The 15,779-nt window shown below is 41.7% G+C and overlaps 1 protein-coding gene across 2 annotated transcripts; it reads left to right on the top strand.

Annotated features, from left to right (window-relative positions):
• Positions 1 to 6,186: 6,186 nt before the first annotated feature.
• On the top strand, positions 6,187 to 15,238 carry LOC140541241 (serine/threonine-protein phosphatase 6 regulatory subunit 3-like). 2 transcript variants are annotated; one of them, XM_072663804.1, is made up of 10 exons: positions 6,187 to 6,722; positions 6,881 to 7,011; positions 7,618 to 7,739; positions 9,730 to 9,892; positions 10,271 to 10,359; positions 11,167 to 11,353; positions 11,663 to 11,680; positions 13,985 to 14,101; positions 14,282 to 14,368; positions 14,889 to 15,238. In XM_072663804.1, the coding sequence occupies exons 2-10, from the start codon at positions 6,887 to 6,889 to the stop codon at positions 14,938 to 14,940; spliced, it is 960 nt and encodes a 319-aa protein (XP_072519905.1). In that variant the 5' UTR covers positions 6,187 to 6,722; positions 6,881 to 6,886; the 3' UTR covers positions 14,941 to 15,238. The 2 variants fall into 2 exon arrangements, with proteins under 2 accessions (XP_072519905.1, XP_072519906.1); XM_072663805.1 differs by lacking the exon at positions 11,663 to 11,680.
• Positions 15,239 to 15,779: the final 541 nt, after the last annotated feature.

Below are 15,779 nucleotides of genomic sequence, written 5' to 3'. Positions count from 1 at the left end.
TGTCTGTCTGTCTGTCTGTCTGTCTGACTGACTGTCTGACTATCCACTTCAGCTTCAGCTCCAAACTTCAGGAAGAACATTTAGTAGCAGCTAAAACTCACTTCACGTGACTTCGGGTGTTTTAATGGAAAGTGAAGTTCATACATACCGCTCTCACCATGCCCAGAGTCTCTGAGAGGACAGCGCACAGAATGAGGGACACACAGACTCCACCAACACACTTCTGCATCTGCAAACAGCAAAACAGCAAACAGCGCTTCTTTCTCTAAGTAATAACGTCTGGTGTGTAAGAGTGATCAAAACATCTGAAAAATAATAAGCCAAATTCTCAGAAATTAGTCACGTCATTATTTCAAGATCCTCAAGTCATACTGAGAACATACTGGAATTATTTACACAATATTAGGCATTATGCTGTGGTTGGAAGTGAAGCAGTCAGTAAATTACTCAATTATTTGTGACACTAAGCCAAAATGTCCATTATTTTGAAACGCCAATAAAGAATTTAGAGAAAATAAGATACCATTTTAAAATAAACCATATAGCAAGTGGACAGGTCAATATTTGAAGGCATTAATTTGATATTTTGAGACATTTTTTTAGATTTGTTGGAGATTTTGATAAAATTCCATTACTATGAGATCCTCAATATGTCAAATTATTTCAACACAGAAGTAAGTAGGTTGCAGACTAAAAGTCTTGAGAAACACGTCATTATGTTGAGATACCAATTCAGAAAGTCAAGAATATAGATATATATATATTTTATCACTTCTGACAAAACTTTATTTTGCTTTCTTGATTTCTTAGGGAATTTCTTTATTTTAAGATACAAGATCATTTTCAGAAAGAGACATTATTTTGAGATAAGATAAGATAATCCTTTATTAGTCCCACAGTGGGGAAATTCTCAATTTTAAGATATTAAGTCATATTTTGAACAACTTTTTAACACAGTACTAAAATAAAAAAAGTCTTATTTTAAGAAACAAGTTATTAGTTTAAGATATAATTTCAGAATACATCCATATCAGAGACTCTTAGAAGTCTTTCTTTTAAAATGTTGATCATTCATTTTAAATTAAATATGATAATTATTTTAGATATTAAGACATTATATATATATATATATATATATATATATATATATATATATATATCATTTTTGTAAATTATTCAGAGAAAATGCCATAATTGTAAAATACTAACTCAAATATGTAAATAGTCTTTTCAGCATAAAAGTCATTCTTTTCAGATACCAAGTCAAAATGTTGCAAAAAAGGAAACAAATCAGATTATTTTAAGATATTAAGTCCAAATTCTGACAAACAGCTTCCAGAACCAGAGAAACACAAAACCAGAAGAGTGGAAGGAGACAGAAGGAAGGCGCACTTACCCTGAGTGTAAGTAGCTGCTCGCTTGGAGAAAAGCTGTGTGTGTGTCCTGGGTGGAGGAGTGTATGAGCAGCTAGGCTGCTCTGCTGCCTTTATGGAGGCTGCAGCTCTGTGCTGCTCTACGTCAGCAGACGGAGTCAATTAGTCCTGACTCCATATTCACCTGCACACGGCCCAGCTGACTCACCACAGCCTAATGCAGGATAATGTAAACCGACTCAGTGCGTTCTTCATCATCCTAAACACTTTTGGATCCTCAGGCTGAGGAGCTAATACTTCACATTTGTTTTCAAGACGGTTCTACAGCCATGTGCAGGGGTTTGTGCACCTCTGGTCCATGTACAGCTGATGTCAGAAAAAAAAGCCACTCCATGCAGAATTACTGTGTATTTACTACATTTTACAAATTGGAAAATGATAAAACATACAGTCAAACATAGCGTGTCGTGTGCAATAGCTACGGCACATTTATTTATCTATATATATATATATATATTTTATGTCTTAAAATAATGACTTCCTGTGACTTCCGATGTCAAAATAATGAGATTCTATTAATATTGTTTATTGTTATGAGTCAAATTTGGACAATATAATTTATCTTGAGATAATACATGCTAATACGTACCCTTACAGCAGTTTAGCCCCACCCATTCGGTTTTAGAAGTTTAGGCCCACCCATTAGGCTTACAGCAGTTTAGCCCCACCAATTCGGTTTTAGAAGTTTAGACCCACCCATTAGGCTTACAGCAGATTAGCCCCACCCATTTAACTGTTAAGTCACACCCATTCCACCTACAACATTTTAGTCCCACCCATTCAGCTTGCAGCAGTTCAGCCCCACCCATTCAGCATCAGCTGTTAAGCTCTACCCATTCAGCCTACTGCAGTTTACCCCATCATTCAGTCTATAGGAGTTTAGCCCCAAGCATTAGTGCGGAGGTTATACAGGGGAGCCAATCAAAACAGAGTTTATTAATGAGACACAGTATATGGTTGCGTAAAAATTAATTCTGACTGTTTTTGACTCATAAACCCACACAGACATGGGCCTTGGAGAAATATATAATACAGGCCAAATGTAGAACTATGGGCTCTATAAGCAGTATGAACTGACTCTAGTGACACTGATGATAATGCAGTAAGTAATAAAGCGCAAACTACAGTCTTCTGAAGTTCAGGCTTTAATGCTACCACTACAGAAGAGAGAGGTAGAACCCTCATGCAGATATGTTCTTTTTGTTATCTAGACTGGGGGACGGCACCTGTGGTCCAAGATCTGGTCTGATGAAGCACTGGAACAAGGACAGAAATGGCAGGACCTTGCAGCACCCTGCACAAGCAAGTAAATAAGCAGGATGACAAACAGGAGGCTGCAGAGAAGAAGTACAGCAGAAAAAAGAGCCCGGGCTGTTCTGGCAGCTCTGCAGGTGGATCTTTGCTCTGGGCCATTCAGACCTTTTTCCCCATGCATCTCTGGGTCAGGGTGCAGAGGGGCGCTCTCAGTCTGTGCCGCAACTGTCCTTTTCTCACACATGCCGGAGGTAAATCCTGTACAGTCTGCGCTGTGTGTTTCCTGACCACGCTGAGGGACAACAGGGGGCGCACTGGAACAGCTCCAGGTTCCAGGATGGTCCTGAGTCATGCTGCTTGTTTGAACAACGGAAATAATCTGTTAATAGTTTTGAAAGCAGATTTCAAGTGATAACTCTGTGTTTGAGATGAAGACATTCAGAGTGGGGTAAACACGGGCCTTCTGAGTTTTACATGGAATGATGAAGATGATGATGTTAAAATAGTGGAGAATCTCAACTAATGCAGTTTTCTTTAGGGACTACTTTCTGTAGCTGCACTACACCCTGCAGCATGTATCCCTCCACCATTTTAATGATCTGATTTTAAAAGCAGGTTCTAGAGCCGAGCTCTTCTCAGAACTCTGGTAGAACCGTGTCTCAGGTCTTTAGACATCTGCTTGAACAGTTCTGACTGGGAAAGGTTATCTAGAACCAAGCATTTCCCACCAAACCCAACAAACCCCACTCTGAATGAGTCTGATCCTCTGAACTGTTTAATGATGCAGAGAATTTATAGTGCAGACCTCTGGTGGACTAGTGCAGGCCTAAATCATCACACTCTCTCACTGCAGAGACGGTAAAATCACTTCACAACCCATGTGGTTGGTGTGGGTGTGGTTGGTGTGGTGCAACAGATAACACCACTACCTGCCACTGAGCACACACCATGTGGGAGACTGGGGTTCGATTCTCAGTCGGGGTGACTGTGCTGCTGCGCTACACCACTAAGAGTCCTTGGGCAAGTCCTAACACTACGTTGGCCCACCTGTGTAATACAAGTTACCTTATAAGTTGCTCTGGATAAGAGACTCAGCTAAATGCTGCAAATGTAAGGTGTAAGAACTAACGAAACACATGCATGCCTTGACTGATCGACTTCCCCCAGTGAACTGCTGGGCATTAGACTAGTCCACTAGGTGTTTATCCTGTTTTAGCAGCATGTACTTGTTTTATAAACTGTCCAGAACGACCACTCATCTGAACAGAATTACGTTTTGATGCCGTGTCCTCTGGACAGAGATGTGCTCATGCGCAGAACGAACACTGCTCGGGATTTGGAGTCATCCATGCTCTCTGCCTCTCTGTAACACAAACAGAACAGAAGCATTTGTTGAGGATTAGCATCAATAAATGCACTGAAAAAAAACCTAATAATAAATGAACCCATATAGAACCACAATGGATGGCTTTTAGCTTAATGGCTTAGTTTGTATCAGAACATCTACTCAGTGTTAGATATTAAAACACTAATATTAAAGAATGTTGCAAAGTTAAGATTTTAATATTTCTGTTTATTAAAAGTACTTTAGAAACAACAGAATGTTTGAGTTTAGCCTGATCCACTCAGACTGATTTCTCCAGCACAGAAACACAAACAGCAGTGTAATGTAATAAATGTTAGGATATTAAACGGTCAAGGCTTGGCTTGTTTTTCTGTAATTTATGAAATGTTTCAGTTCTTCTAGAGTTCTAATGCAGTTCTGCACAGATTGGTTTGGCCTAGGTAAATAAAAGCATTTCAACAGTACAGGTATCCGGGTGGTCATTCAATTTGATTAAAACCCCGAAAATCACAACCTCTACAAATAAGCTCTTCAGGAAGAAGCCCGGTTGTCAGAACATGTTGTGGAGGCAGTCGCTGAAGGGAAAACCGAACAGCCACAGACGGTGCGCCGAGATCTGCTGCTGTTTTCTTCTCCTTTTTAAGACACAGCAGCATACTGTATTGAAATCGTTACACCTGTAGTTACCATGGTGCACTCAAAGATATCAAACCTCATCACTGAAAAAGGACAATTAGCACATTTTAAAAAGTTTCAACCGGAGTTGTGTGTGTTTGGTGGACTGTTTCCAACTCTGACCCCAGTCCTGCTCTGATTTTCCTTCTTATTTTAGTAATGAGTTAATGAACAGTTTTTAGTTAACTGTGAAGAGAAAAGGCTGGAAGCATTAGTATAGTTAGAAGCGCTAGAATGGTGAGTAGCTGCTTCTGGATAAAAGTGTATGCTGGTTCACATCAGTGAAGTTGTGTACTCAACAGTACCCTTACCAATCCATATGCATGTAAACCTGCTTGTACCCCTCTCCTCCTTTCCCATCCGTACTCTTGCTTTTCTTTATCATCCTGTACCCACCCCAACCATTCCCTTACTCCTATCCAGCACATCATCTCTGATCATGTTGAAATACTTGGCATCACAAAGCTTTAAAGGAGTTGATGGAGGTTTGAGGTTTTAGGAGTCAAGTATTGTGATTCGGAACTATTTTACTCCTCTATGAACTCCTGTTTTAACAGCATTCGCCCACTAATTCAGTTGTAAGTTGTCAATTAAATTGAGAGATCAGAGTTGACTTGCTGTGAGAGCTTTGCTTCCTCAGAAGAAATAGTATTTGTATCATTTTCTAGCATTAATGAACACAACTATTATATCTCCTACATATTTTAGTAGGAGAACCCAAATTTACATCTCTGTATCGGTCATCTGTAATCTTCTTCTCTTGGGCTTCTAGTGCCTTCCACCACTAACAAACACCTGAGTAGTGAATTCTGGTCCTGGAAACAGTTCACTGAATATTTTATTACCTGCACATCTCCGCTATTAGTGTTGTAATACTCTTTCTAACATTCAGATATTTCTTTTTTTTTAGTTCTGTAGAGTGGCATCAATATTAGTGGTGATCAGAATTTGTTGATTTACCCTTTTTTGTTATTTATTATGGGTACTGTGATTTACACATGTGCTGGAAAATTGGATTTTTATTTTTTTTATATCTGTAAGCAGAGTTTTACCGACCACTGAAGCTGTGTGCTATTCTGCTGTTGAGGAGATGCCAGTATGAGGAACTCTAACTAAGCTGTTTATGATTTATTTGTTTGTTTATTATAAATAAATAAGTGCTGCACTCTGTGGTAAACACTTGAGGCCAGATACATTTGGTCTCAAGTTGTGACTGGATCCTCTCAGTTTCAAGTGTAAGGAAGTGTTTGACTGCACCAGGCGGTCATGACTAACACCACCTGCCTACTATTGAGTAAATCCCCCTCGTGCCACTGCAACAGCTCTGACAGGTCTGCACGAGACCTTTTATGAAGGTCCTGCGGTATCTAAATAAACAGTGGAAGAAACAGAAAAAAGTTGTCAAGGGGTGGAGGGCTTTAGCTATTTTACCCAGCAATTACATTAAGCCCTTCGTCATGTACTACAATGGCAGGGGGATGGGTGAATTGTGTAAATTCTTGTCACTGTTAATAAAACCGTGCACTACTGTGATTAGATCACGGGTAAAGAGCGAATTTGACTCCCATCTGAGCCCTCTTCCCTGTCGCCTGTATGTCTGTGCTTCAGTGTATGTGATATGAAATTTATGAATTATATGAAAATATGCTCTTTAAACAGACGACCTTAGCTTTTCACACGCTGTCGCATGCAAGCTTGTCGCAACAGACTACATATTTAAAACATACCATTATAATAAAGTACTTTGAAACCTCATCAATTTGAAACCTAATTTTCAAATCTGACACTTTGATAGAGAGAAAACACCTTAGACTTTGTTCCTAATGTTGGCATAATTCCGAAACGCGGGGCACACGAGTTCAGAGGTGTTGTGGGTGACTGGGTGCTGTTTGTAAGATGTTGTGGTGTCTCAGTCTAACGGATTTAACTGAACTAAACTCTGTTCTCTTTAACCTTGCAGTATTCCCTTTGATAGAATATCAGACATCAATTTTTCCTTGAATACAAATGAAAGTGTAAGTATGTGTGCTTTGAAAATCTGTCACGCTGGCACTCAGCTGCACATGGATAATTAAAATGTGCAATGTTTGAGGACTAGATATTGGAGAAGTGTGTGTGTGTGTGTGTGTGTGTGTGTGTGTGTGTGTGTGTGTGTGTGTGTGTGTTAAAACAGGCGAACATGGCTCTGTTTGAGGCATGCTGCAAGGAGAAAATCCAGCAGTTTGAAGATGCCGGCTCAGATGAAGAAGACATTTGGGATGAGAAAGATGTGACGTTTGCTCCAGAAACTCAGAGACGCCCCAGGTACCTACTGGTGCTGTGGGACGGCATGTGACATTTTGCATGTTGCCTGCGTCCATTGCTGACACACACACACACACACAGCTTGTCTAGTCCCAGTAGAGAAGTACTGCCAATAGAAGAGGACTCTCTGAAGCAGATCAATATGACCATATGGGCACCATGCTGCCTAATGCCAGGCGTGGGCTAGAGGGGCATAAAGCCCCCCAGCATTGATCTGTGGAGCAGTGGAAGAACTGAGTTCTCTGGAATGATGGTGGTGGAGCTTCATCCAGTACTTTTGAGGATGAGGAGGGATGGTGATCATCCAACATCCTGACCTCACTGATGCCCTTGTGGCTCAAAGTTGCAATCAAATCTTCATAGCAGTACTACATTGAATTGATTGTGTATTTGATTGATTAAATGGGATTGATCGGATAATTGGTCATGAAAACTGTGATGTTGGACTAATTAAGATTTTAAAAATGCTTGAAATAGTTCTGGAAATGTTCAGTCTGATTGTAATCGATCAATGATTGATACTGCCTTTCATTGTCTACAGTGTCTGTCTGTTACTTGTGAGTAGCTGTGGGTTTGTGTTAATGATGGAACTGCTGTGTTTCACAGGAGTTCAGGAAGCACAGACAGTGAGGAGAGTACAGACTCTGAGGAGGAAGATGGAAAGCAGGGTCCGTTTGAGCCCACTAACACTGCTGCCGATGACCGAATGGAAGTGGACAGCGGGGAGGGTGAGGAGAGGAATTCCTCTTTTATTGTAGGGCTTTGTTTTATGGTTACACTCTTGCAGTGTTGTTTAGAATGCTACAAAATACATAAGACTCAAGCTTAAGATACTGAAAAACTACCATGTTCTAGATGGACTCTGAATTTATTAAACACGTGTGTTTAAAAAGATGACTAAGAAGTAATAAGTTTAGAAGAATAACTAAAATGCACAGCAAAACAGATCAAATACTGGAGTGTTTTTTTTTTTTTTTGGTTTTTTTTTTTGGTTTTTTTTTAGATTTGGCTATCTTGGGAGAATATCTGTTTGGTTTGTGCAGGTAACTATTACTGTGCAGAATTATTAGTCAACTTAATAAAAAAACAAATATACCCATCTCACTTTTTCACCAGGTAAACCAATATAACACAATTTAGAAATAAACATTTCTGACATTCAAAAACAAAACCACAAGCAAATCAGTGATCAATACAGCCACCTTTCTTTACCATGACACTCAAAAGTTGCTTGATCTGTTTCTGATCAGCATTGCGTGCAGCAGACACCACAGCCTCCCAGACACTATTCATAGAGGTGTACCGTTTTCCCTCCCTGTAGATCTCACATTTTATGAGGGACCACAGGTTCTCTATGGGGTTCAGATCAGGTGAACAAGGGGGCCATGTCATCATTTTTTTTTTACTGGCCAGCCACACTGTGGAGTATTTGGATGCATGTGATGGAGCATTGTCCTGCATTAAATTATGTTTTTCTTGAACGATACCGACTTCTTTCTGTACCACTGCTTGAAGAAGGTGTCTTCCAGAAACTGGCAGTAGGTCTGGGAGTTGAGCTTCACTCCATCCTCAACCTGAAAAGGTCCCACAAGTTCATCTTTGATGATACCAGCCCATACCAGTACCCCACCTCCACCTTGCTGGCGTCTGAGTCGGAGTGGAGCTCTCTGCCCTTTACTGATCCAGCCTCGGGCCCATCCATCTGGCCCATCAGGAGTCACTCGCATTTCATCAGTCCATAAAACCTTAAATCAGTCTTAAGATATTTCTTGGCCCAGTCTGGATGTTTTATCTGATGTTTCTTGTTCAAAGGTGGTCGTTTTTCAGCCTTCCTTACCTTGGCCATGTCCCTGAGTATCGCACACCTTGTGCTTTTTGATACTCCAGTAACGTTGCAGCTCTGAAATATGGCAAAACTGGTGGCAAATGGCATCTTGGCAGCTTCACGCTTGATTTTCCTCAATTCATGGGCAGTTATATTGAGCTTTTTTTTTTTTTTTTTTTTTTTCCAACACGTTTCTTGCGACCCTGTTGGCTATTTGCCATGAAACGCTTGATTGTTCAGTGATCACGCTTCAAAAGTTTGGCAATTTCAAGACTGCTGCATCCCTCTGCAAGACATCTCACAATTTTTGACTTTTCAGAGTCCGTCAAATCTCTCTTCTGACCCATTTTGCCAAAGGAAAGGAAGAGTTGCCTAATAATTAAGCACACCTTAAATAGGGTGTTGATGTCATTAAACCACACCCCTTCTTATTACGGAGATGCACATCACCTGATTTACTTGATTGGTATTTGGCTTTCAAGCCTATAGAGCTTGGAGTAGGACTACATGTATAAAAAGGATGATGTGATCAAAATACTCATTTGCCTAATAATTCTACACACAGTGTACAGAACTCCTGTATGATCAGTGGAGCTGATAGTGGACTATGAGTGTAGAAACAGTGGTGGTGTTGGTGACTGATTGATGTGAAATCTAAACAGAGGAAAAGGACATTGATTGGTGGAGGTTCTAAATGCAGTAGAATGAATACAGTGCTGTAGTCCAGCATCTCCTAAACACCTTGTCATGTAGCCCACCTCTCATTGCTACCTGAGGTTCTTTAGGTTTGTGTGTGTGTGTGTGTGTGTGTGTGTGTGTTACTGAAGTTACTAAAAAGGTTTGCTCAGTTCCTTCAGTAGAAACATGAACGAGGAATTTCACCTTGTTTTCAGGACCTGTTTGGACAGCCAACTTTGATGATATTCCCATGGATACGGGAGCCGTGTCAAACGCTCCCCTCTCCTCTCCCTCTGAACCTGCAGCCTGGAGCTCACCTTCTAACAATGTTGCCACGGAGACCGGCTGGGCCGACTTCTCCAGCTTCACACCCGTGAGGTGAGCTAATCCTTTAGCCTATACCTGCATGAACCCCCAGTGACTGGGTGAAAGCTTAGTCAGTTGTTTCACTTGTATGATTTTGGTCCTGTGCTTAGATCTGGAGTTATTTTACTGCAGTGAAAGTAAGAATCTACCCCTCCTCAGAACTGCATGTCGGGGCAGTATGAGCACCTCCATTAAAATCAGTGGTTCTGCTGTCTGAAGGGTGGGTTCTATGGTAGGATAGTGTGATGAGGTGGTTCTTGATAGCGAGGAGATTAGAAGTTACTACATTTTTATCAGTGACAGCGCTCAGCTACATCTAGGTGTGTGTGTTCAGTAAAAAGTCTGAACTGTGCCCAGCTCTCAACAATGATCAGTGTTTATTGTCTTCAGCCCTAAAGATCCACTGAGGAGCAACTCTCCAGTAGCCATGGAGACGAGCGTGGAGACGGTGGATCCACTCGGCGTTAATGCTCCTGCAGGTAAGTCCAACCTTTCCCGCTGTAAACCTGTCCTGTGGGTCCACGCCCTCCTGACCAGCTGACCACTCTTGAAAGTTGAGGTCGTTGCCAACAATTGAGATTGATCTAGGCTGAATTATTTCGCTGATGTGATGCAGTTCTACATTTTCAGTCCATGTCGGTGTTTGCAGGTAAAAGGAGGAATATTTTATTATGACTTGAATTTAATCGTGTTGTATTTGTGACATCTTTTGAAATGAATGGAAAACTGGCTACATGCAATTTTGTTAACTGTAACTAATTAGGTGTGATGCAATCCAGGCATATATTTTGCTGTAGCATGCTGTCACGTCTAAGAACGAGGTTTGGTCTGTTTTCACACTGGGGAAACACAAAAAAATCCATCGCATTAAGTCACGTCAGACCTGCCTGAGGCAGAACAAGACAGTAAATACAGGAGGAAGGCCCGGTCTTCTGGACTAGTGCAGATTTCTGTGCATGACGCAGCAGCAGAGTTTGCATCTGTTCATAGCTGTAGTAATGATTTGGGCAGGATACCAGGCTAAACTGCACCTGCAGAGCTTAATAGCTCAAACTTGAGAGCATCTGATAGTAGGGTGGGATCGCGGTCACATCACATTTGGGGCCAGACAGAGACCACCTCTTCTCAAGTGTCTTGGTGTGGTTGCCCTGGTCTGTGTCAGAGTGCAATTTCCGTGTTCATATTCCTCATAACTAATCGTAGCCTTAGAGAAGAAACATCGCCGCTGTTGGATTTCAATATCTGTATCATGCCGCCTCTACATGAAACACGGTTACCTTCTGCAGGTGCGGGGCAGTGGCCCAATGACGACACCGCTCAGCCGCCTGTTTCTCCAGGGGGGAAGATGGGAAGTTCGGATGCAGAGGAGGAACCAGCCGGCGATAGGATCACGGAGACGGTCACCAACGGCTCCATGAAGGAGACGCTCAGCCTTACTGTAGATGCCAAAACCGAAACTGCTGTTTTCAAAAGGTACGCTGTTTTTACTTCTCGTCAGAGGGCTTTCCCTCATCACCCTTCCCCAACCCCCCACCCCCAAAATATTCGGCTTCATGTCACTCTGCACGAAGTCCCGCCCCCTTTCCCCCTCCCGCAGCCAGCAGGCCAGGGACCTGCCCTCTCAAAGGCCTTCTAAAATGTATTAAACTGTTCTTTGTTAATTTGATGTCACCCTGTGTACAGAGCCAACATCTGTTCTGTTTCTGCTTGAAAAACAAAAGTGTGTCCTTCCACTGTTAAAACATGCGCTTCCTCTCTCTTTCTGCGTGCGTGGGAATTCAGGGTGTTGAAATCTTATCGGTATGTACCGCCAATCAGGAGGAGGGGGCAGCCCTCTGACGTGTATGTTTTCCATGTCAGCCATTCAGTTCTAATTTAGTCATGTTCTGTTCTTTTTTTTTTTTTTTTTTTTTTTTTTTTAATTATTACTCCATCTCCATTTGCATGTTAATACCAGATGTGCAGGTAGTTGACGATATCATAAACACCCCCCCCCCCCCCCCCATCTTAAGAAAAGTCTGCTTTAAAAAGAGCTGCAGAGAATCTTCTTTATGGCTCAAACTCTAGTTCTGCTTATTAGTGCTTAGCCGTTATGCAGCGGCTGCAGCGAGGTTTGAAGAGCTCCCACAGAACACTGGTAAAAAGTCCCATTCAGACCCAATGAGACTAGCTCCTCCTCCTCAGTGTATATCACAATACCTACATTTAGAGCGTTATTAATATTCACCCTAATGAGAGACTGTAGCTCCTCCTCCTCAGTGTATATCACAATACCTACATTTAGAGTTATTAATATTCACCCTAATGAGAGACTGTAGCTCCTCCTCCTCAGTGTATATCACAATACCTACATTTAGAGCGTTATTAATATTCACCCTAATGAGACTGTAGCTCCTCCTCCTCAGTGTATATCACAATACCTACATTTAGAGCGTTATTAATATTCACACTAATGAGAGACTGTAGCTCCTCCTCCTCAGTGTATATCACAGTACCTACATTTAGAGCGTTATTAATATTCACCCTAATGAGAGACTGTAGCTCCTCCTCCTCAGTGTATATCACAATACCTACATTTAGAGTTATTAATATTCACCCTAATGAGAGACTGTAGCTCCTCCTCCTCAGTGTATATCACAATACCTACATTTAGAGCGTTAATATTCACCCTAATGAGAGACTGTAGCTCCTCCTCCTCAGTGTATATCACAATACCTACATTTAGAGCGTTATTAATATTCACCCTAATGAGAGACTGTAGCTCCGCCTCCTCAGTGTATATCACAATACCTACATTTAGAGCGTTATTAATATTCACCCTAATGAGAGACTGTAGCTCCTCCTCCTCAGTGTATATCACAATACCTACATTTAGAGCGTTATTAATATTCACCCTAATGAGAGACTGTAGCTCTGCTTGGATGTGTCCCACCTCCTTCTTGCCCACTTTACTTTGACATGTGAGTTTGCAGTGGGAGGATGGTGAGGGGTGAATCGGCTCTGTACAATAATTTTACACTCGTTTGAAATGAGCGCACGGCGGAGATTGTTGAGAGAAAACTGAAATGTGTGTTAGTGTCTCGTTTGACTGAATGGGATTTCTGAATCGTTCAGTGTCCCTCACTTTAACAAGGGACAGTTAAGCTGTAAAACTCTCATTAGTCCTCAAACATCTGCATTCCTGTTCCTCAGATCCGGCTTAAAGTCTGAACTTAAACATGGTGATTCACCATCGACTTTACAGGCTGAGACTAGGCTTAATCCGTGTGGAGGAGATTGTCCCATTGCGTCCAGAAAAGAAGTGTTTTAACATTTTGTCGGGTTGTTTGGTGTCGAGCAACGTGATCATTTGGGGATCAGTATTGGAACAAATTCTGGTATTGTGACAAGCCTACAGTCGTGTGCAAAAGTTTGGGTGCCCTGGTCAAGCTCAATATATAGTTGATATAAAATAAGTCGCAGTCTCTGCAGAGACACCTTTGGGGGGAAAAAAAACTTAAATACATAAATTAATTTTATAGTAATTTACCAAATTGAACTGATTAGAAAAGATTTTCAGCCAGGCGCACTGTCTGTCTGGTTGAGAGGCGTCAGTTTTAATCAGGGTAACAGTCACTGCCCACATGCTTATATGCACCCTCTATGGTGGCATGGGTGTTGAGCTGCACATCCTCTAGAGGGCAGTTTAGAGTCACAAGCTTCTGACAACAACAAACATGAAGACTGTGGCAGGACTTCTAAGGGTTAAAAATTATGGCTAGCTGGCATGTTCCAGGCTACCCACTCTGGAATGATTTCTCCTTCACAATCATCTCACATCCTCCTCCTAATCAAAACCATCTCCAGGCAGGCTCCCATAATCTGCTCAGTTTGCACTTTAACTTGGGCAGACGTCCCTCTGCTCCCCTATGTGCTGTACATCTTCACCGTCTTGTTTTCTCCAGCCCAGTCCTCATTTTCACACGTCTTTGCCCCTGTTTTTGAAGTGGTCCACTCTGTTGTGCATGTCTTGTCCGGTATGTTTACAGTGGTTGGCGGGGGGAGCGGGCTTTGGGCAGGTGTAGGTGGAGAAGGTGTATAAACTGGTGTGTGTTTGTTTTTCAGTGAGGAGGAGAACAGATCTACCTCTGAAGATGCATCTGTTAGGTATGCTGTTGGGGAGAGTGGAGAGACTGAGAGGAATGCATCAGCGCTGCCTGCCAGCAACTGTCAGAAATCAGGGTAAGCGCAGTCTGGCCGGCCGTGGTGCTGAGAAGCCGAGCCTTGTCCCGGGGTTGTGTAGTGCCTCCTGACCCCTGAAATAAACTCAATCTTGCTCTCAGTCTCTCCTCACTGTTCTTTCACCTTTCTTTCATCCACCACTTGTGTAACTGAGTCCGCTCTCCCGCTTTCATCTGACAGTGCAAAGCACCTAGCAGAGAAAACAAAAGCTACCTGCGACGCTCTCAGCGCTCCTCTAGAGAACGCCGCAGCCATGGAAGAGGCCAAGTAAGGACTTTTAACGTTTTTCTCTTTCCAATTAGGATTCATTTTTTCACTATTATTATTTTTATTATTATTATTATTATTATTATTATTATTAACTCCATGAATGGTACACTCAGCAAACTCAAAGGGTTCTAGATGGTGCTGGAATAGGTTTTTGAAAAGTGCCATGAATAACTGTCTTAAAGATTTGTGTTTATAACCTTTTAACCAGGTACAGAAAATAGGTGGATCAAATGATGCTTTAAGGGCTACCAAAGAAGAACTGTTTGTAATGCAGATGTGAGCGTGAGGAGCCGTTTAAAGGGCTAAAAGAAATGGATCATTTTTACACAGTTAAGTTTTGCCCTCACATCTGTTACAAACATGGATCATCTTTGGCATCCCTCAAAGAATCATTTGATGCTCCTCATTGTTTAAGAGTGTAGAGAAGCACACACAGCTTGTCTAGTCCCTGTAGAGAAGTACTGCCAATAGAATAGGACTGCATAATCAACCCATTGGCCCCCTCTCTCTCCTACAGAACAGAGCAGTGTGCGCCCTCTCCCGAAGCAGCGGTGAACGGCCCAGTGTGATGTCGGGCATGCCAGCTTAGCTCCAACCTCCAGCAGGAGGTGCAGAGCAGGAGCCAGCGCAGCCTCACCAGACTAAGTTCACCAGATCAGGACCAGCAATATTCATATTAGACAGCTGTACAGAAAATTCCAACTGTATGAAGAGAAACGTACTCTAATGATTTTTTTTTTGTGCATTCGTTTATATACTATTGTTCTCATGAGGTGATCTGTCTGATATCTTGACACTCAAAGTTAATAGTAATGTTGCTATAGTTAAAATGATTGTATGAATAAACATATTTTATAAAAAGACAAATGTATACAGAAACAGAAGATCAATAACCAAACTATACAGATTGGAACACCCAGTGTGACCAAAAGCTCAGCTGTTTTTGTTTTTTTGTTGTTTTTTTTGATAGGGTTTCCTCCAAAAATCTGCTATTTAATTTCCAAGTAAAAGCAACAGCTACCACAAGAATGTAGATTGGCAATCTCTCAATCTGTTTTATTCATAAATTTATTATTAGGGACGCTTTAAATGATTGATTTATTTTGCCACAGGTATTATTTGTAAATGTTTCTTGTATCCTTTTAACATGAGCGAGCTTGAAAGAGACGTTTTTGGTCTAGTTTTTAACTTTTGAGACGTAGGTAAAATATTGTTACTAAGAGCTGTGGAAATCTCTCTCTCTACCTCTCCGTTGGGCGAGGCTGGTCAAAGAAGATCAGGCTGTGTCCAGTTTGCATGTAGCTCCCCAGTGTAAACTCTCTCTCTGATGGCCTGCAGAGGATCTGGCCCAATTTTTACAGTCGACTTTAACCTGAAGGAGAGCTGGACTGAGTCTTTTCTGACAGAG

Source organism: Salminus brasiliensis, chromosome 19, assembly GCF_030463535.1.
Source record: "Salminus brasiliensis chromosome 19, fSalBra1.hap2, whole genome shotgun sequence".
Taxonomy (NCBI): domain Eukaryota; kingdom Metazoa; phylum Chordata; class Actinopteri; order Characiformes; family Bryconidae; genus Salminus; species Salminus brasiliensis.
The sequence above is the reverse complement of the archived record's forward strand: the minus strand, read 5'-3'. Positions and strand labels throughout refer to the sequence as shown.